This window comes from Coffea arabica, chromosome 2c, assembly GCF_036785885.1.
Source record: "Coffea arabica cultivar ET-39 chromosome 2c, Coffea Arabica ET-39 HiFi, whole genome shotgun sequence".
Classification (NCBI taxonomy): Eukaryota; Viridiplantae; Streptophyta; class Magnoliopsida; order Gentianales; family Rubiaceae; genus Coffea; species Coffea arabica.
The window spans coordinates 14,398,722-14,419,572 of NC_092312.1; the positions used below are offsets into that span (position 1 = coordinate 14,398,722).

The 20,851-nt window shown below is 34.6% G+C and overlaps 1 protein-coding gene and 1 pseudogene across 1 annotated transcript; both read left to right on the forward strand.

The window, feature by feature from the left end:
• The first annotated feature begins 302 nt into the window (after window positions 1–302).
• Window positions 303–2,436, forward strand: LOC113723962 (cytochrome P450 81Q32-like). Its single transcript, XM_027246920.2, has 2 exons — window positions 303–1,244; window positions 1,806–2,436. The coding sequence occupies exons 1-2, from the start codon at window positions 303–305 to the stop codon at window positions 2,430–2,432; spliced, it is 1,569 nt and encodes a 522-aa protein (XP_027102721.2). The 3' UTR covers window positions 2,433–2,436.
• A 1,386-nt stretch (window positions 2,437–3,822) lies between these two features.
• The window catches only part of LOC140035510 (cytochrome P450 81Q32-like), a 166,243-nt pseudogene continuing 149,214 nt past the window's right edge, over window positions 3,823–20,851 (forward strand).

A 20,851-nucleotide genomic window follows, 5' to 3' on the forward strand; every position in this document is an offset into this window, starting at 1 on the left:
TATGGGAAGAAGTATGCAGTTATAATGTGTAGAAAGTAAAGATAGAGATAAAAGTGAAAATATTTCAAAAGTTAAACAAACACCAGAAAAATGAAGTAAGAAAATATTTTCAATAAACTAACCAAACACCTGAAAATGATGAAAGGGAAATGATTTTCATGGAAAATTACTTCCACGGAAAATATTTTCCCAAGGAAAATATTTTCCTTCCAACCAAACAGACCCTTACTTTCTCTAATTTTTCACCATTTCAGCATCCAAGGGTCAATATATATAAATATAAATCTACAATCCCATTACTTATGATACAGATCTTCGAATCAAATTTCATTATTCTAAGACCGTTTGCGCTAGCATGGAAGCTCTTTGGCTATACTACGTTGTTCTTGCCTATATTCTTTTTTTTTCTCGGGTTCAAGCTTTTATACAAGAGGTCTGTGCCAAACCTCCCACCAAGTCCGACACCGACATTTCCCATCATAGGACATCTCCATCTCCTAAAACCACCACTCTACAGAACTTTCCACAGCCTTTCTCTAAAATATGGTCCCATAATTTCTCTCAAATTCGGCAACCGCCTTGTAGTGGTGGTGTCTTCACCATCACTGGTGGAGGAATGCTTCACCAAGAATGATATCGTGCTCGCCAACCGCCCTCAATTCCTCATAGGCAAATACTTGGGCTACAATCACACCGGCATAGGGAGCTCACCATACGGTGATCATCTGAGGAATCTTCGGCGGTTGTGTGCCATGGAAATATTCTCCACCAGTCGTTTGAACATGTTCTTGTCCATTAGGAAAGACGAAATCAGGCGCTTGCTTATCAAACTGTCTGAAAACTCACTCCAGAATTTTGCCAAGGTTGAATTGAAGTCTAAATTATCTGAGCTCTCGTTCAATATTATTATGAGGATGGTTTCTGGTAAACGATATTTTGGCATAGATGAAGATGAAGAAAACCATGAAGCAAAGCTGTTTAGGGACCTGATCAAAGAGGTTCTCAAACGTGCTGGTGCATCAAACCCTGGAGATTTTTTGCCATTCTTAAGGTGGATAGATCACCAGAACTATGAGAAGAACTTGGCTAAAATTACTGCTAAAGTAGATGCTTTCTTGGAGGGATTAATAGATGAGCATCGTGGTCATAACAAAGATGCAAATACGATGATTGATCATCTGCTTTCTTTTCAAGAATCCCAGCCAGAGTACTACACCAACGAAATTATTAAGGGCATCATACTGGTAAATCTATTTTTCTTATAATTACTTAGTGCATTTTATGTTTGAATATGTATACCAAAATATTCCTTAGCCTAATCGCACTTAGAGCGGGAGGGTTCAAATTGTTAAAAAAAAAAAGAGGGGGATCGATCGTAGAGAATTTTTCAAATATGAACAGTTGAAAAGAAGGTGCACTCTCCCTCTCCCTGGTCCACCGCCAAGAAAAGTACATAAACAACAATAAGAAGAAATCAACTAAAAAACGAATAAAATTTTCAGTATCTTTTTTTCCTTCTTGAGAACAAAAAAAAATCGTAGTAGTGTTAATATACCGAAAATGAAAAAAAAAATTAATTGTTGTCATTTTTGTATTTGGTATTATGAGGGAAAATTTGTCATAAGCATACCTCTAATTAATTTTTGTAATAATGCTTTTATATCAAAAATTCAAATAATTATAACTAGAACATGGGAGAGCTACCTTATGCATCGATTTAGGTTTAATATAAACATCTCGAAATAATTAAAATTGCCATTTAATTAGTCACAAACATTGATTACTCTTTTGGCTATTAATTGTAGGCGCTGCTCAACGCTGGGACAGACACTTCAGCAGTGACAATGGAATGGGCCTTGTCCCATTTGCTCAATAATCCTGAGTTGTTGGAGAAAGCTAGAGCTGAGCTGGAAACTCAAGTAGGAACTGATCGATTAACTGAAGAACATGACTTGGCCAATCTTCCTTACCTTCACAACATCATCTTAGAAACTTTTCGATTGTGTCCAGCAGGACCAATGTTAGTACCACATGAGTCGTCCCAGGATTGTAACATTGGAGGATACAACATTCCACAAGGCACGATGCTGCTTGTCAATGCCTGGGCAATTCACAGGGACCCAAATATTTGGGATGATCCTGAGAGCTTTAATCCCGAAAGATTTGAAGGAGTTGAAATTGCACCCTCAAAACTGTTGCCCTTTGGGATGGGAAGGCGATCTTGTCCTGGTGCTGGCCTTGCACAGCGGGTGATCGGTGTTGCATTGGGATCTTTGATTCAGAGTTTTGTATGGAAAAGAATTGGCGAGAACAGAATTGATTTGTCTGAAGGGAAAGGATTGACTATGCCCAAAGCTGAGCCATTGGAAGCTATGTGCAAAGCTCGCACCATCATTAGCAAGATTGTTCAAGAAGATGCATCAAGTGCCTAATTTTTTTTTTTTTTTTTTGATGACCAGGGGGTCAAACTTCACAACTTAGATGAGTTAAAAATAGATTTACGTTGTAAAACTAATAAGACAAACTAAGAAGAGTGAAGAATAAAGAGATTAAAATAGAGACAAAGAAATAGTAGGACTATATATCTGTCATTCACTTGTATTTCCGATGGTTACAAATGAGGCTTGTAGTCTTCTATTTATTGGTGTTATAAGACCAAAAGTATATGCACTAATATCATTATCATTATTACTATATAAAAAGTATAATGAGCCTTGACAATAGAGAGTATAAGCGTAAGCATATTTTAATCTTAATTTTTGTTATGCCTAAATTACCCTTATGTCTTTTAATTAAAGTTATTGCATTTCAATTATGACACTAATAAAAAAAATGAAAAGTTTCAATAAATTACATCTAAAAAAATGTTGTAATTAAAATTAAAAACTGCCCGTTTACAACTATATTCACCAATAATATTCTTCATCTCTAATTATTGTATGTGTTAAAATTATTTCCAATTATTATATTTTTATGTGTGATAATTAAAACTAAGTATGTTTTATATACATATTGGATTAGAAGAAAATCAAGATTAATAAGAAGACAAAAGGTTATAAACAGTCAATGAAAAGACAAAAGGTTAAATTGATGATTAAATTCACTATATTATGTCATATTGGCTAAGAAAACTTCAAAAAATTATCGATAACTATAAAAATATAACAAAAAATGTATAGAACTATTGAAATTGATAAAAATTTGTTGTATCCAAATCACAATGTTTTAGTATGTATTTTGCTCAAGTTTTGTTGTGTACACTAGTTTGACACAATACAGAAAATTTTCTCTTCTTACTATCACAATTAAAGTAAAATATGCAATGACTTAGTTTAAATATGACAATCTTCCATCTTCAGAGTTTAATAAACTTTTAATTACTTTGTATATAATAAACATTTTCTACAATTAGCAATTGGTTTATTTTGTTTATAATATGGTTTCTTAGTCAATATTATACCAACAACTTAATCTTCAGAGTTTTTATAACTGTAAAATATACAATAAACTTTTAATTACTTTATACACAATAAACATTTTATACAATTACCAATTACTTAAGTTTGCTCATTATATAGTTCTTAGTTTATATTATGCCAATAATCAAAGTTTTGCATAGAAATTTAATATATTAAAGGTTTTATATATTGAAAAAATATTTGCACGAGTTATTACTAGTTAATATAAGTACATGAATATAGTACTTTAAGTACATGAATTTAGTAGTACCACAAATGAACTAACGAATTATAAGAAGATATATGAATATTTTAATAAACCTTGTAGGAGGATAAATGTTTTAATATATTTCTTGGAGGATAAATGTCCATCAGGAAGGACGAAATCAGGCGCTTGCTCATCAAATTGTCTGAGAAATCTCTCCAGAATTTTGCCAGGGTTGAATTGAAGTCTAAATCATCTGAACTTTCGTTCAATATTATTATGAGGATGGTTTGTAGTAAACGATTTTTGGCCTAGATGAAGATGAAGAGCACCATGAAGCAAAGCTGTTTAGGGACCTGATCGAAGAGGCATTCAAATATGCTGGTGCATCAAACCCGGGAGATTTTTTGCCGTTGTTAAGGCGGATAGATTACCAAAACTATGTTCTTCCACTTTCCTTTAATAAAATAAGGGGATGACATCCCACTCCGTGTATGGGGATTGCCAAAAAAACAAAAAAACAAAAAAAAAAAAGATTACCAGAACTATGAGAACAACTTGGCTAGGATTACTGCTAAAATGGATGCTTTCTTGGAGGGATTAATCGATGAACATCGTGGTCATAACAAAGATAGTAACACGATGATTGATCATCTGCTTTCTTTGCAATAATCTCAGCCAGAGTACTACACTAACGAAATTATCAAGGGTATCATAATGGTGATTTAGTGCTCTATTTTTTTTAATTTCATTTAATCTTTACCAATTTTTCTTATAGTTAGTTAGGAATTTTTATGTTTAAATTGTATAACCAGACGATTCCTTAGCCTAATAGCACTTACAGCAGAAGAGTTAAAAACAAAAAAGTAAATAAACAAGAAGAAAAAATTAACCACATGATTCCGTAAGAGTTTTTAAATATTTGCAGTGAAAAAGAATGTGCACACGCTACCTGGTCCAGTGACAAAAAAAGTAAATAAACAAGAAGAAAAAATTAACTAGAAAAACAACACAATTTTCAATACTTTTTTTGTTCGTATTCGAGGACAAGAAAAATCATAGTAGTGTTACTAAACCCAAAGTGAAAAATAATTATTGTTTCCATCTTAATATGCTTCTAATATTTGTAATAATTCTTTTATATCGTAAAGTCAACTAGCTTTAAATAGAACTTGGGATAGCTACCTTAAATGATTATATCCAATTAGGTTAAGTAAAAACATCTCGAAATGCAATTGCCATTTAATTGTCACAAACATTGATTACTCTTTTGGCTATTAATTGTAGGCCCTGCTCAACGCTGGGACAGACACTTCAGCATTGACAATGGAATGGGCATTGTCCCGTTTTCTCAATAATCCTGAGGTGTTGGAGAAAGCTAGAGCTGAACTGGAAACTTTAGTAGGAACTGATCGAATAATCGAAGAACGTGGCTTAGCCAATCTCTTTTATCTTCGCAACATCATCTTAGAAATTTTTTGATTGTATCCAGCAGCACCAATGTTATTAGCACATTGAGTCTACCGAGGATTGTAACATTGGAGGACACAACATTCCGCTAGACATAACTTTGTTAGTCAATGCCTGAAACTTATGGAGTAATCGCAACGGAGCAGTCTTTGATGAAGAATATTGTGATCCCCTCAGTTTGGTATCATTTTCTATGAATTTCCTGTTAGTGAAATAATAAAATAGGCTGATACAAAAGAGAAGAATAAATACAACCCAAAAAGAAAGTAATAATCGAAAATAACAATAATAACAATCCGAGACTTGTGAACACAATTTCCTTAAAACAGATTCGCCCCCTCTAGGTAGAGTGCTTGAGGTTGAGTAGGCGTCTGTCTCCCAGGATACAACGGATTAAAGGTGAATATGTCAGCACCAAACGTTCTTCACCCCAGCGAACTCGAACTAGAGCAATATGGAACACTATAAAAGATGCAGATGCAAGAAGGAAAAAGAGAGAGAGCGCCCTTTCTTTTGAAACAAAAGAGATATTTATAGATGCTGGCCTAGGGTGACTGTTAGAAATTGGCAACAAGTGTTAAATTCCAGATAATTATCTTCACGTTTATCAAAGGACCACATTCATGTACATACATGTATCTCAATAAGATAACCTCAAAGGAATCCTATCCAAAATCATGTATCAATAATTAATATATATGAATGAATGATAGAAAATTATCCTGGATTCTTTCAAGAGTGCCATTATGAGAACAATTTTCTCATTCATTCTACAATGAATATAGCCATTTTTCCAACAATCCTCCACATGAATGGAAAAATTGTTTTGATTTGACTCTACAGTAGTGTTCCACGACTGAAACCTGCATAAGATAGGTTGGTGTTACCCGTTGAACCTTCTCTTGTGAAATACACTTACTTTACTAGCAATCCAGTAGACATGATGTCTTTGAACTGTCTCGCTTTTTAGTGTAAATGAACCATATATTTCACACAGGAATCATGCTCCATTAGTTCAGTTCTCATAGTTATGTTCGTTTTGGCCATGAACATCAACTTGGTTCAGCAAGAGTTTTTAAGAATTGAGCCCTAAACAATTCTCTTTTGAAGCGGCCCCACTTCACTCTCACATAGGTGATTTACTTAAGTCTTCAGTAATAAATTACTTCACTTAAGAATCATTAAAGCACACATTGTGCTATCCTTAATTCTCCTTTGCGTCATTGTTTCATTACGGAATGGGTTTAGGGGTATCCCCCCACAATGACTACGCTAAATCCTTATAATTAGGTTGTCCCTTTGAACCTAGATCTTGGGATCTCCAGTCAGCTAGGTTGGGTTTCCTTTATAACACTTAGCCTTCCATGGGCTTTAGTCCCATTCCCTTTGCCATTGTTGCAACCAACTCTCTATTCAATCCTTTGGTTAGCGGATCCGCTATATTATCCTTTGATTTCACATAATCAATAGAGATAACTCCTGTTGAGAGTAGTTGTCTAATGGTATTATGCCTACGACGTATATGTCTAGACTTACCATTATATATGTTATTCTGTGCTCTTCCAATTGCTGATTGACTATCACAGTGAATACAAATTGGTGGCACAGGTTTCTCCCATTTTGGAATGTCTTCAAGGAAATGGTGGAGCCATTCAGTTTCTTCTCCACATTTGTCCAAGGCAATGAACTCAGATTCCATTGTAGATCTAGCTACAATAGTTTGTTTAGAAGATTTCCAAGATACTGTCCCACCGGCAAGTGTGAACACATACCCACTTGTGGACTTTGAATCTTTTATATCAGATATCCAATTTGCATCAGCATACCCTTCTAAAACAGCAGGGTATCTAGTGTAATGCAGTCCATAGTTCCGAGTGTACCGTAGGTATTTAAGTACCCTTAAAATTGCTTTCCAATGATCAGCACTCGGATTGCTTGTAAATCTGCTCAATTTGCTCACAGCATATGCAATGTCAAGTCTAGTACAACTCATTAAATACATTAGACTTCCAATGATTCTTGAGTATTCTACTTGAGAAATACTCTCTCCTCTATTCTTAGATAGATGGAAACTATTGTCTAATGGAGTTCTTGCAATTCCAGAATCATTCTTATTGAATTTTTCCAGAATCTTGTCCACATAATGAGTTTGGCTCAAGACCAACCCGTCTGATATTCTTGTAATTTTAACTCCTAAAATTACATCAGCAAGCCCCATATCTTTCATGTCAAATTTTGAATTCAACATGTCCTTGGTAGACTTGACCATTTTGTCATTACTACCAACAATAAGTATGTCATCTACATAAAGACATAAGATGACATAGCCATTGTTTGTTTCTTTAGTGTAGACACATTTGTCACACTCATTTATTCTATATCCATTAGTTATCATTGCATTGTCGAACTTTTCATGCCATTTCTTTGGCGCTTGTTTTAGTCCATACAATGATTTGACTAATTTACAAACTTTATGTCTTGCTCCCGGAGTTATGAAACCCTCAGGTTGCTCCATGTAGATTTTTTCATCTAAATCACCATTTAAGAAGGCCGTCTTTACATCCATTTGATGTATCTCCAGATTTCTCAATGCAGCGATAGCAAGTATCATTCTGATAGAATTTATTCTCGTAACAGGAGAATAAGTATCAAAATAATCCAAACCTTCTTGTTGCTTGTATCCTCTGATTACAAGTCTGGCTTTGTACTTATCGACAGAGCCATCAGGTTTCATTTTCCCTTTAAAGATCCATTTGGACCCTAAAGGTCTACAACCAGGAGGAAGATCCACTAACTCCCATGTATGATTCTGTAAAATAGAATCAACCTCACTTTTTATTGCTTCTTTCCACAAAAATCCTTCAGAAGAACTTACAGCTTCTGTATAGGTTTGTGGCTCCTTTTCTAATAGAAAAGTTGTAAAATCATCTCCAAATGATTTTTCCACTCTAGACCTTTTGCTACGTCTCGGTTCATCTTGTTGAATCAAGTCATGATCATGTTTTTCTTGATTCATAACTTCATGTGTTCGTTTTGATGAACTTGATGCACCAATCAATTTACAAGGAAACACATCTTCAAAGAATGAAGCATTCCTTGATTCCATTATCATATTTTTGTGTATATCCGAAATTTCTGAATTATACACAAGAAATCGATAAGCAGTACTATTATGTGCATAGCCTATAAAGATACAGTCCACAGTTCTAGGACCTATCTTTATTCTCTTTGGTGCTGGAATAGCCACTTTTGCAAGACACCCCCACACTTTCAAGTATTTGTAGGATGGTCTCCTACCTTTCCATAACTCATAAGGAGTTTTATCTTGTTTTTTTCGGGGTACCCTATTTAAAAGGTAATTGCTTGACAAAATAGCTTCACCCCACAGATTTTTGAGGTAATCCTGAACTTATTAACATCGCATTCATCATTTCCTTTAGTGTGCGATTTTTCCGTTCAGCAACACCATTCGATTGTGGTGAGTAAGGTGCAGTTATTTCATGAACAATTCCATATTTTGCACAGTAATCACCAATAGGTGTTTCATATTCACCACCTCTATCACTTCTTAACCTTTTAATTCTCCGGTTAAGTTGATTTTCAACTTCATTCTTGTAGAGAATGAATTTTTCCAAGGCTTCATCTTTGCTTTTGAGCAAATACACATAACAGTATTTTGTGCAATCATCAATGAAAGTGATAAAATATTTATTACCACCTCTTGTTTGAACAAATTTCAAATCACAGACATCTGTGTGAATCAATTCAAGGGGTTCGGTGTTTCTTTCAATTGTTTGAAACGATGACCTTGTTAATTTTGCTTCTACGCAAATCTCGCATTTATGGTTTGAATTGATGTGAAAGGAAGGAATATGATCCAAGTTAATTAGTCTACGCAAAGTATCATAATTAACATGACCTAGTCTACCATGCCATAAATTGGAAGACTCAAGCAAATAAGTAGAAGACTTATTCTTATTATTCACAATAGCCATTACATTCAATTTGAACAACCCATCGGTTGTATATCCTTTCCCTACATACATCCCAGATTTGGATAATATAACTTTATCCGATTCAAAAACCATGCGAAAGCCATGCTTGTTCAGCAACGATCCAGAAACAAGGTTCTTGCAGATTTCTGGCACATACAGAACATCGTTCAAAGTCAATGTTTTGCCAGAAGTCATCTTTAGTAACACCTTCCCTTGACCTTCAATAGCAGATGAGGCAGAGTTCCCCATGAACATTTTTTCACCTTCAACCTTTTCGAAGGTAGTAAACAAGTCTTTGTTTGTGCAAACATGTCTTGTAGCTCCAGTGTCAATCCACCATTCTTTCGGATTTGACCCTATCATATTTACTTCAGAGACCATAGCAGTCAGGTTCATGTTTTCCATGTCTCCCTCGATTCTATCAAGCAAGTTTGCTTCATGCTTCTTCTTCTTTGGAAGCTTACATTCAGTGGACTTGTGACCTTTTTTGTCACAATTGAAGCACTTACCTTGGAATTTCTGCTTAGAGATTTTTCCTTTTGCCCCAAGATTTCGAGTTGGCTTTTTGCCTTTGGAGTTTTGCCCTTGCTTATACTCCACAATATTTGCTTTAGCATCATCAGAAGTTGTTGCCTTGCAATCAGAACCCCTGTTGTCTTCTTCAATTCGAAGTCTAACGATAAGGTCCTCCATACTCATCTCTTTGCGCTTGTGCTTGAGATAGTTCTTGAAATCCTTCCATCCAGGAGGTAGCTTCTCAATAACAGCAGCTACTTGAAAGGTTTCACTCAAAATCATGCCTTCAGCTAGAATCTCATGCAAGATAATCTGAATTTCTTGCACTTGACTGATAACAGTTTTGGAATCCACCATTTTATAGTCTAGAAATTTTCCAACGACAAATTTCTTTGCTCCGACATCTTCAGTTTTATATTTCCGATCTAAGGATTCCCACAGAGCCTTCGCCGTCTTGTGTATTTGATACACGTTATACAGCGAGTCATGCAAGCAGTTCATGACATAATTTCGACAAAGGAAGTCGGAGTGCTTCCAAGCATCAATAGCATTGACAGCTTGTGCATCAGTTAAGCCTTCAGGCAGCTTTGGAGCATCCTCACTTAAGAATCTCGAGAGATTCAATGTTGTCAAATAGAACAACATCTTTTGTTGCCATGTCTTGAAGTTTAGGCCATAGAACTTCTCAGGTTTCTCACTATGGTTGGTAGACACCATAGGAGTAATTTTTCCTTCAGGTTGTTTCACAATTGAGCCAGAGGCAGCAGCATCAGAAGTAGAAATATTGGTGTCTCTTCCTGTATTGTCAGCCATAGAGAATCGAATCTGTTTTAAGACTATTAGTGAAATAATAAAACAGGCTGATACAAAAGAGAAGAATAAATACAACCCAAAAAGAAAGTAATAATCGAAAATAACAATAATAACAATCCGAGGCTTGTGAACACAATTTCCTTAAAACAGATTCGCCCCCTCTAGGTAGAGTGCTTTAGGTTGAGTAGGCGTCTGTCTCCCAGGATACAACGGATTAAAGGTGAATATGTCAGCACCAAACGTTCTTCACCCCAGCGAACTCGAACTAGAGCAATATGGAACACTATAAAAGATGCAGATGCAAGAAGGAAAAAGAGAGAGAGCGCCCTTTCTTTTGAAACAAAAGAGATATTTATAGATGCTGGCCTAGGGTGACTGTTAGAAATTGGCAACAAGTGTTAAATTCCAGATAATTATCTTCACGTTTATCAAAGGACCACATTCATGTACATACATGTATCTCAATAACATAACCTCAAAGGAATCCTATCCAAAATCATGTATCAATAATTAATATACATGAATGAATGATAGATAATTATCCTGGATTCTTTCAAGAGTGCCATTATGAGAACAATTTTCTCATTCACTCTACAATGAATATAGCCATTTTTCCAACATTTCCTACATCAGTTTCGCGATGCAGTTTCAAGGCCAACAAGTTGTTCAACAAATTTTGTACAGCCACGGCCGTCAAATTCTTGCTGGACAAAACCATCTTCTGGTTTTGTGAAAGCAAACTTGGACTGCAGTTTTCCGCAAAGAAGGCTTCTTAGGCGTTGGAGTGGTAACAACTAATAAGAGAAGATAGAGAAATTTTCTTAGCCGGATTTTCAAAGAAACTTGTTGGAGTTTTTGAGCCTGTTGTCGTTGAATCTTATGCAGCAAAATTTGCTGTTAAGTTGTTGCTAGAGTTAGAGTTGTATAAGATCAACTTGGAAGGAGACTCTCAAAGGTTAATCAAAATTATCTAACATATGGAATCTGATGACTCGGCATGAGGGGTACTAGTTGATGATATTCTTGAATTATTGCAGAATTTTAGTAGTTGGGAATTGTCATGGGTGCCTAGATCTTGCAATAGATCTTTTGGATTATTGTGAGTGGAGTACTTGCCCTCCATCTTTCGTTCATTTCGCGCTTGCTGCGGATTTCTCTTCATAAAATCAATTATATGTTTTGCAATCAAAAAAGAAAAAAAAAAGAAAGAAGATTAAATGTTGGAGGAGAAACGGAAGAAAGAAAATGAAGATGTACCTAGAAGTGAAATAAGAATAAAAGTGAAACGACGGGAAGTACGGCAGAAGCAGAGTGCAAAAATAGTTCACAAGATTTTTGGGTCCAATGAATCTAAAATTAGGTTATCAAAATCAACTGAGAATGCAAAAAAGTTACTTAATGCAAATTAAAAACTAAAATTAGGTTTCCAAAATCAGTTAAAAACACACTAGCTCACATCCAACTTGCGAAAATATATACTTAGGGTAGATTTAGACTTTTAGCCCAAGAGCTTCAAGTGAAGACTTATTAGGCTTTTATGCATGCTTTAAGCAATTTATCACTCGCCGAGGATACATAGGAAACAGAGTAAGACCTAAAATTTCCATTAAGATCACAGGCATAATGTGCCTATGACATTGTTTGCCGGTAAAAGTGATCAACTGAAATTCGGATAGTCTTGTCACTTAGTCTCTTCTTAATATTTAAGGGCCAAAGAGACGTAAAATCCGAGTGGTTGAAAGACCATCTTTTGCCATATTTAGCTTGAACACGCGTTAGGTTCAGCATATATAGCTTGTGAAAGCCATTCCAAGCGATCCTTCGTATATCGGGTTCACCCAACAGATTGATGTTTCTTCAAAGAAAGGGATTTCAAACTTGTCCACCAATTATCTACCAAAACGATATAATTTACCACCCGACAAGCTTTGAATCCTTTTTTTTTATTGATATAAGAAAAGCACTAGCATCAAGAGGAAAGAAAAGAGAACTCGAGGATAGCAATGGCTAACGCTCCACCATCAAGTTCTCGCCCAGACCTACCAATTTCTCCTGGGGACCTATTATACTATACACATGCATTCCCATGCGGAATAAAATGTCTGAGCAAATAGAAGCCATGCATGGCAATGACTATGACCGCAAAGAGGCCCGCAGGTACCATGAATGTTAGTGAAGCGAAAGCAGCCCTTCTCCAATAGCCTAGAGTTTCGAACCATGTTGCCATCATCCAAAAAACCCCCGCAATCAACCCTCCGAAAAAAAGGCAGCCAACAAAATTCATCAAGTCCATAATGATAACACTTCTCTTCTTGGCATCTAGGCCTGCCAAATCAATGCATAACAAACATAAACCGATTGCAAAAAGTAGTTCATACGTCAAAAGAGCATATTTTGTACGTACTAGCAGAATCACAATTGAACAAACAAATTGCCTATGTCTTCCAATTAACAAAGCACAAGCCATTGCCTTTTGGTGTCAAAATTCTTGTATCGCTCGTTCTATCCCTACATAAGTAAAGATTTTTCTAAAAATTTCCCTTTTTTTTGAGGCTTTTAACTAAGTGGATTACCAACAATTAACTAGCTTAAAACTAAGAAAAGAAATGAATCACTTAGACTTAATAAATTACTTTATGTAAAAGTAATTTCCAACAATCCTTATTTCTTAAGGGGGGGAAAATGGCTTAGCACCTGCAAGTAGGCCAGAACCACTCGTATGTTGGATAAATTGGAGTGGACGAAGCTATATTTTCGATTGAATGTAACTCATGATAATGTTGGGAAACAAAGCGAAACACATTAGAAAAATAAAGGAGCAAAGCAGATATATTATCCTACCCTTTAAGTGATGAAGAGGACCAACGAGACAGACCAGTAGTGTCTTTATGAAGCAAATTGAAGGAAACAAGAAAAAATAATTAAATAAAGAGTTTGATTTGAATGAAGGCCCGGTAAACATTTAGGGTTTTTACTACAAATTATATGGGAAAATTTTATGATACCTTTTTAGTTACAATTTCTTCAGCATGTATCTTTTCATGATTGTAGTGGTTATGTTTAACTCGGAAGTATGATACTTAAACGGACTAGAGAATCTCCCAGTTATACGAGGACTTACTAGCAGACAAACTTTTGGACTTTCTTTAGATACATGATTTTATGTCTCCGCCTCTTCAGAAATGGTACAGAGTCCATTGCTTAAGCTCCTATTGATGAAATCTTATGACTGGAAAACCTAGTTCTTAAGCTGATTCACAAGGCAATATATCAACAGCTCATTGCGCGGTACGAGTCAACATTTCTACCCTAAATCCATGGCATGCACCTTAAACTCCCCACCACCGCTAGGCCCGCCACCAAGTCGAGAATCAAAATACCGTACCCTATGAAACACATCTTTATCAATCTGTGCCAATTGTTTCTCCTCAACCGAATTTTAACGAAGGGGAATGCAAACCAAAGTATACAAAAAACACAAACGAGCAATTTACATCAAAAGTGAATATGGTAAACATAAAAGCCTATCCTACTACAAAAATAGAATGCACGTGAAACTAATGTACAAGCTATTAGTATTAAAGTAATATATTAAATAAAACGTAATTAACGATGACTCTCCTTCATCACCTTCTGATTTCGAAAGCTCTGAAATTGAAACTTTGAAAACTGAAATTTAGGATATTTGATAACCAAAAACTAAACAAGCAAGAATTATTTAGGGAAAAATTTAAAAACGGAAAGAGAAACGTCCAAGAAGGACGAACGAAAGTTTACTAGGTAAATAGAAATAGGAAAACTTCATTTAAAAAAAGATAAAATTCAAAAAAGCATTATGTAAACTCACAACCTGCTCCTGCAGATTCTGCTCCGGAGAATTCTGAATCTGAAACAGGCGTAACCCTCGAGTTTTCCATGGCTTGTTGTTTTTCTTTTGTTTTTCACGAAATATTTTTTCATTTTGGGTTGTTTTGTGTTTGTGATTTTCGAGATCGAAATAAAAGAAACAAGAAGTGATGGGCTGATAACCAACTACTACTTCAGTTTCCTCATCCGACCGGGAGTTGTATGACTTATCTTCTATCCTTTTTTTTTTTAACACGTTTTTTAATGGTAATATACAACTCCAAGAACTATGACAACAAAGTGTCTCAGTACAAGAAAGTATTAGGTGGACCATGTACAACTACTTCTAAATACCTGGGACCAATTCAAAAAAGCCGAAGATAAAGAAGAAGATTGACGATTTTGGGAAAGGAAAAGAATCACATAATACAGAAAGAAAATAAAATTACATGCAACTAAGAGACCGACAAAATGTCATGGCGTCCCATATATGGAAATGACTTGATGTTCTAGTGACACGGTCCACACCTCACTCGGGCAAACATGCACTATTGGCTATAAGGGCGTAGTTAGTAAACCCGGCTTCGTAAGAAATTCGACAAAGGAACTAGGTAAATGGGTCACTGGTTTAATTAATGGATGAACAGGTGAACGGATGATTATTAATTAAATATTTATAAATATAAAATGGTAATTTTAATATACATAAAATATATAATAAAGTACTTTTAAATACTAATTACTACACTTAGAAAGATATATAATAAATATATAGATATTAATAAAAGATTTAATTTCATTTTATCGTACTTTTAAATAAATAAATAATATAGTCAAGTATAAAACAAAATTTATATCGATTGTTTTAAAAAATGTAGGATTATTTTTTCATCATTTTATTTTTTGTTTAAAAACAAAGTAATTTTCTAACTAATCAATATTGTCAATTTAAAGTTAAAAGGATTAATTGTACAATAAAAAATTAAACAAGTTTATTTTAAAAATATTTATTTATCAAATAAAAACTAAGCAAATAGTAAAATCTTATACATATTTAAATGAAGATCCAATGTACAAATCTTATCAAAAGTATATATACATTTTGTTTAAAAAAACAAAGGCTAACAATTATTTTAAAAAAAAAGTAATCCGGGTCAATTGAAAAATCGGGTGGGTTCTTGATTGAACCACTAGGTCACATGGGGTTTGTTCGAGTTTAACCAAATCAATTTCTTGTCCAATCAAATTAGAGACTCGGCTCGGTCTGATGCCTGAGTCACTAGGCTGACCAGTTCAACTGTCGGGCCGGGTTGGATTTAATAATTATGTACAAGGAAATCAGTGAAAAATCAAGACCAGTAGTAGAGGGTTAGTCTACTTCATTGAACGAATGGGAAGCCATGGAGGTTAGGGTCAATAATTAAAGGTTTCTTGGAATGTTTTGGTAATATTCCGAAATGTTTTAGGCCGTTCAAGAGTTTTAGGGAATAGTTTAGAGTTTGTACACAAGGGTCTTACCTTGTATAGAATGTTTTAGAGATTGAGTGTAGAAAACTAGTGTGTAAAAGTTTCTAGAACTTTTAAAGACTTACTAACTTGTCTATAAATAATCCAAACCCTTCATTTGTAAACACATTACATAATCCTTTGAGTGCAATACAAGAGTTTTCTTAACCTCCAACCTATCTCTTTTTTGCTTACTTCTTTTGCTTCGGCGCAACCGTTCATAACTCAAGTCTTGAAACTTGCTAGTGCCGCACGGACATTGTGTTAATAAGGATTTTAGCCAACTTTATTAATGCCACACAATTGTTGTGTTAATAGGGTTTTCGCGAACCCATAGCATTAGGAAAAGGGTAAGATACTATTATGCAATACATAACTACTTTAAAAACCTTCTTGTCTAATAAAGTTTTTTATGTTTTTGGTTTTTCAGTTATGCAGAAATCCCAAGTCTCATGCATGCATTGCTCATATAAAAAATAATGCAATTTAGGCCTTGAGCACAAAAGTGTTTCCCAAAATTTTGTCTGATCTTGAACTATATCCTAACAAACCATAATACCATATAAAGGAGATGTCCACTTTACTTGTGCCTTGTGCTTGTAGAAATGTTAACCGAACAAGCAAATTGAAATGATTAGTACTCTACATATATCTAGACACAGCCAATTAATTTTTGAATCATAGAAGCCATTTTATTTCGGAAAAGTATGACACTTTTTAGTCTCTCAAATAACATAACATAAAACAACTTGCTTAACACATAATTAAAGTTTACTACCATTTCATTCCTTCACTTAGGCCTCGAACAAAGAATTGAGGTAGCTAAAGTTGATGCTAGTATCATATGAAGTTGATATTTTCACCAATAAATTAGATTTTTAGCCAAAATTAAAGGAATTAGATTAGTCATCAAACTTGAAAAATGTTCCAAAATGAAATATATACCTGCTACATTAAACACCCAAAAAAAACCAACGAAACCAAAAAAAATGAAGTCAAAAAGAAAATTAGTGTTTTTCAAACCCTTTTACAGTGCCAAGTTGTTACCAACACTCCCACAATAGCCATGCAAGGTGTCAAAACCACAGCCTCCTCCTTTCTCAGTCCTTACTCTATCCTCTTCCCTCCTTATCAAGAAACCATTTTCTAGTTCTCTAACATAGTTCTTTATAGTTCTCTAAAACCTGGATTTCTTCTTTCATGGTTCTTCATACATTTTCAATCATTTTCTCATAAAGTCTTCTTTTTCTTTTGTTATACTCCACTGAAAAACTAGAACTGCTTTATACCATAGCACCATTGAAACCCCAAAACCTTCGAGAGCCATTATTATTGACTCACCTTTTTCTTGATATAAGCACTAAAAATGGCAGAAAGCACTCAGCAACTAGAACTCCAACCACAAGGAAACCAAAGCCAACCATAATGAGGAGATAACTGCCATGACTATGGTATCCCCATCAGCTATTTGACTTCAATAGCCACTGATAACGACCTAGCAACGGCTTCTAATACTACTCAAAATCTTGTTTGTCCATAGCGCTACTGTACCTTGATTTTATCTGTGTGGGATTTGCTGTTTTGCTTCTTGAAGGTTTTGTGGCTTTTGGTGAATTCCACGAGAGAACACTGGAAGAAAGAGAGAAATTGGCCAACCAAGCTCCAGCACCCGGTTCAAGCCTATTTCATAGGCTAAAGGTTAACAAGTGTTCTCTTTCAATCAATGTCGCCTCAGCTCTTCTACTTGGGTTTCTCATCTACAAATACACAAAAAGAGGGCTAAAGAAGAGGGAGCTCATCAGAGATACTATGTTTGTATGTATTGGAGGAATCCTACAACCCAAAATGCTCCAGGCTACATGGGTCAGCTTTGCAATTGCTGGGTTTATTGTTTGCTGCAACACATTTAGGCCTATCCTTTTGGCATGTCGTTGCAATTTTTAGGGTCAAGATACCCAGATTGGGGGATTTAGTGTGTTTCCACTTCTGTTTGCAACGTTTGAGGCTTGTGTATGGTTAGTTTTGCTCATCAACGAGTTGTAGTCTCCCTAAGTTTGTTGTTTTTATTCCCTACGTAGGAAGCCCCTCCTCCTTAACCTCAAGGAGAGGCCGATAGATGTCGTCAATACCCAAGTAAGCACCACACAACACATTTCAGCAACAAGATAGCATACAAAACACACCAAGTACCGCAATATCCCGATTGATAACACTTTTCTTTGGCATAATTTCAAAAACTTCCTTGAGAATTAGTGACGATTGCAACCACCCCTCTTGTTTGAAAAATTACAAAAACCTCCTCTAAACAGTATGTTTTGGTAACAAATGGTGATATAAGTACAAAAAGTCTAACGAATATCTTTGCCCCTAATTGATTTTCAAAATAAATTAAATGACAAGAAATCAAATATCAACATTACTTGCTTAGTAAAAAATTTTAAGATAATTCTTTGCAGCAAAATTTAAACCATATTTTAAAGCATAATTTTTTAATGTCTGGACTTTTTTTCCTTTGCTGAGTAAGAAAACATTTTTAACAAATGCATCCCCACTAGTCTACTATTTTTAAAACTAAATAAGAAGTCTATTTATATGACTTAAGAATTGAATATAATGTATTAGGTGAGATAATGTTAGAGTTTCTAGATAAAGAAATTTGCAAAATGCAGTTTTCTTTTTCCTTTACTCCTATTTTTCAATTAAGATTTATAGAGTTGTCAGAATCAATATAATCTTTCACAATACCAAAGAGGTAAGTGTCATTTTTCAAAGTTGGGAGAGGTGATTACAATTGACAAAAATCTCAGGGGAGGTTTATGAAATTATCTCCTTTTCTTTTTGCCATCATATGGGGCTACCAAATTAATATTGCACTACAAGCATAAACCCATAGCAAAAATAGTTCATACGTTGAAACAGCACATTGTACTACGTTAATCACAATATTTGAACAAAAAACAAACCACCTATATGGATCTTCCTATTAACAAAGCACAAGCCGTTGCTTTTGGTGCCAATTTTTGTGTTGCTCATTTTATCCCCCATGTAAGTAAGCAAGGATTTGGCATTTCTCATTTTCATTTTTTCTTTGTAAAAAAAAAACTTCCTTTATTTTGAGGCCTTTAACTAGCTAATAGTGGATAAGCAACTAAACAATTACTTGGGTTAAAACTATAAAAAGAAAAGAACCACCTAAAATTAATAAATATCTTTATGTAAAAGTAATTTCCATCAATCCTTTTTTGCTTAAAAAAAAGAAGTGGCATAGTGGCAATTAGGCCAGAAAATCTAGTTTCTACAATAAGAGGCTTGTTATCTCTCAAAGTCATCACATTTATTCATCCCTTCAATACGTATATATCTTCATGATTATAGTGGCTATATTTAAGGGTATGATACCTAAACGGACTAGAGAATCTCTTGCTTATATGAGGACATACTAGTAGATAAATTTTTGGTTTCTTTTAATACATGATTTTATTTACTAAAGCACTAAAACACAAATCGTTCTTTCCAGAGACATTGCAGAATCTAATGCTTAAACTACAATTAATGAAATCTTGTTACTGAAAAACCTTATTCTTAAGCTAATTTACAACGCAATATATTTGCTACTAGTGACTCAAAAACAACTCTATGCACCTTAGAAATCAACATTTCTACCCTTAATCCATCGCATATGCCCTAAGTTCACCACCAATGCTGCCAACTCAAGATTCGAAATACCATAGCCCATGAAACACGTCTTCGTCAATCTGTGCCAATTATGCCTCCTAACCCGAACTTAAATGAAGGGTAATATAAACCTAAGTCTACATTACAAAACACACAAGCCAGCAACTTATATTGTTTTTTATTTCCCTGCTCCCTCCCTGGTCTTTTAAATCTTACCCATCTCTTATTTGAAAAAAATTTTAGAAAAAAATTCAATTTATATCAAAGGTGAATATCGCAAACATAAATGCCTATTTTACAACAAAAATAACATGCACAAAAACTAGCGTACAAGCTATTAGTATTAAGGCAATGTATGAAATAAAACGCAATGAACGGTGACTCACTTTCATCTCCTTCTAATTTGGAAAGCTCTGAAACTGAAACTTTGATAACTGAAATTATAGGATATTAGATGACCAAAAACTAAACAAGCAAGAACTATCTAGGGAAAAAAAGAAAAAACAAAAGGAAACAACTGAGAAGGGACAAACCAAATTATAATTAGTAAATAAAAATTAAAAAAACCATATTAAAAAAGAAAGAAAAGTTGATTCGAGAAAATTGTGTGTCAAACTCAAAACCTACTTCTACGGATTCTGCTTCAACGAGTTCTAAATCCGAAACTTGCGTAATCGAGTCTTCCATGGTTTTTTCTTTTTATTTTTTTAAGATATATTTTTTTTAATTTTAGGTTCTTTTGTTCTTTTTCTTTTTCCGGATCGACGTAAAAAACAAGTTGTTAATTAACTACTAGTTCAATCTCCTCATCCCACAGGGACTCTATAGGACTTACCTTCCATTTTATTTTTTCTTTTTTTTTTTGAGGGGTAACAAACAATATAAATTTCAAAAATCGTGACAAAGGGTCTCGACACAAAAAGGTATTTGCACGAACTGCACTATTTTTTTCTATTTTTTTTTCTTTTTGGTGTAGTGATATGACAATCTCAACACTGAATGTTCACCATGGAGGTATGGGTCGTAAGTAAAACATGAATATGCAATCTTGCAACTATTTTGTAGATAAGGCAAGTGAAATTTGCTCTCCTAAAATAGCTCTAGGCACTCAAGTTTCTTCTTGTTTTTAAGGCTTATTTTTGAAGGCTTTTGGTGAATTACACGAGAGAATACTAGAACAAAGAGAGAAATTGTCCAACCAAGCTCCAGCACCCGGTTCAAGCCTATTTCATAGGTTGAAGGTTAACAAGTGTTCTCTTTCAATCAATGTCACCTCAGCTCTTCTACTTGGGCTTCTCATCTACAAATACACGAAAAGAGGGCTAAAGAAGAGGGAGCTCATCAGAGATACTATGTTTGTATGTGCT

What these genes read in the sequence shown, in the direction of transcription:
- LOC113723962 (XM_027246920.2), top strand. Translation starts at nt 303, where the DNA reads ATGATACAGATCTTCGAATCAAATTTCATTATTCTAAGACCGTTTGCG. An exon ending in TTATTAAGGGCATCATACTG is followed by an intron (nt 1,245 to 1,805) that starts GTAAATCTATTT and finishes TATTAATTGTAG; the next exon opens with GCGCTGCTCAACGCTGGGAC.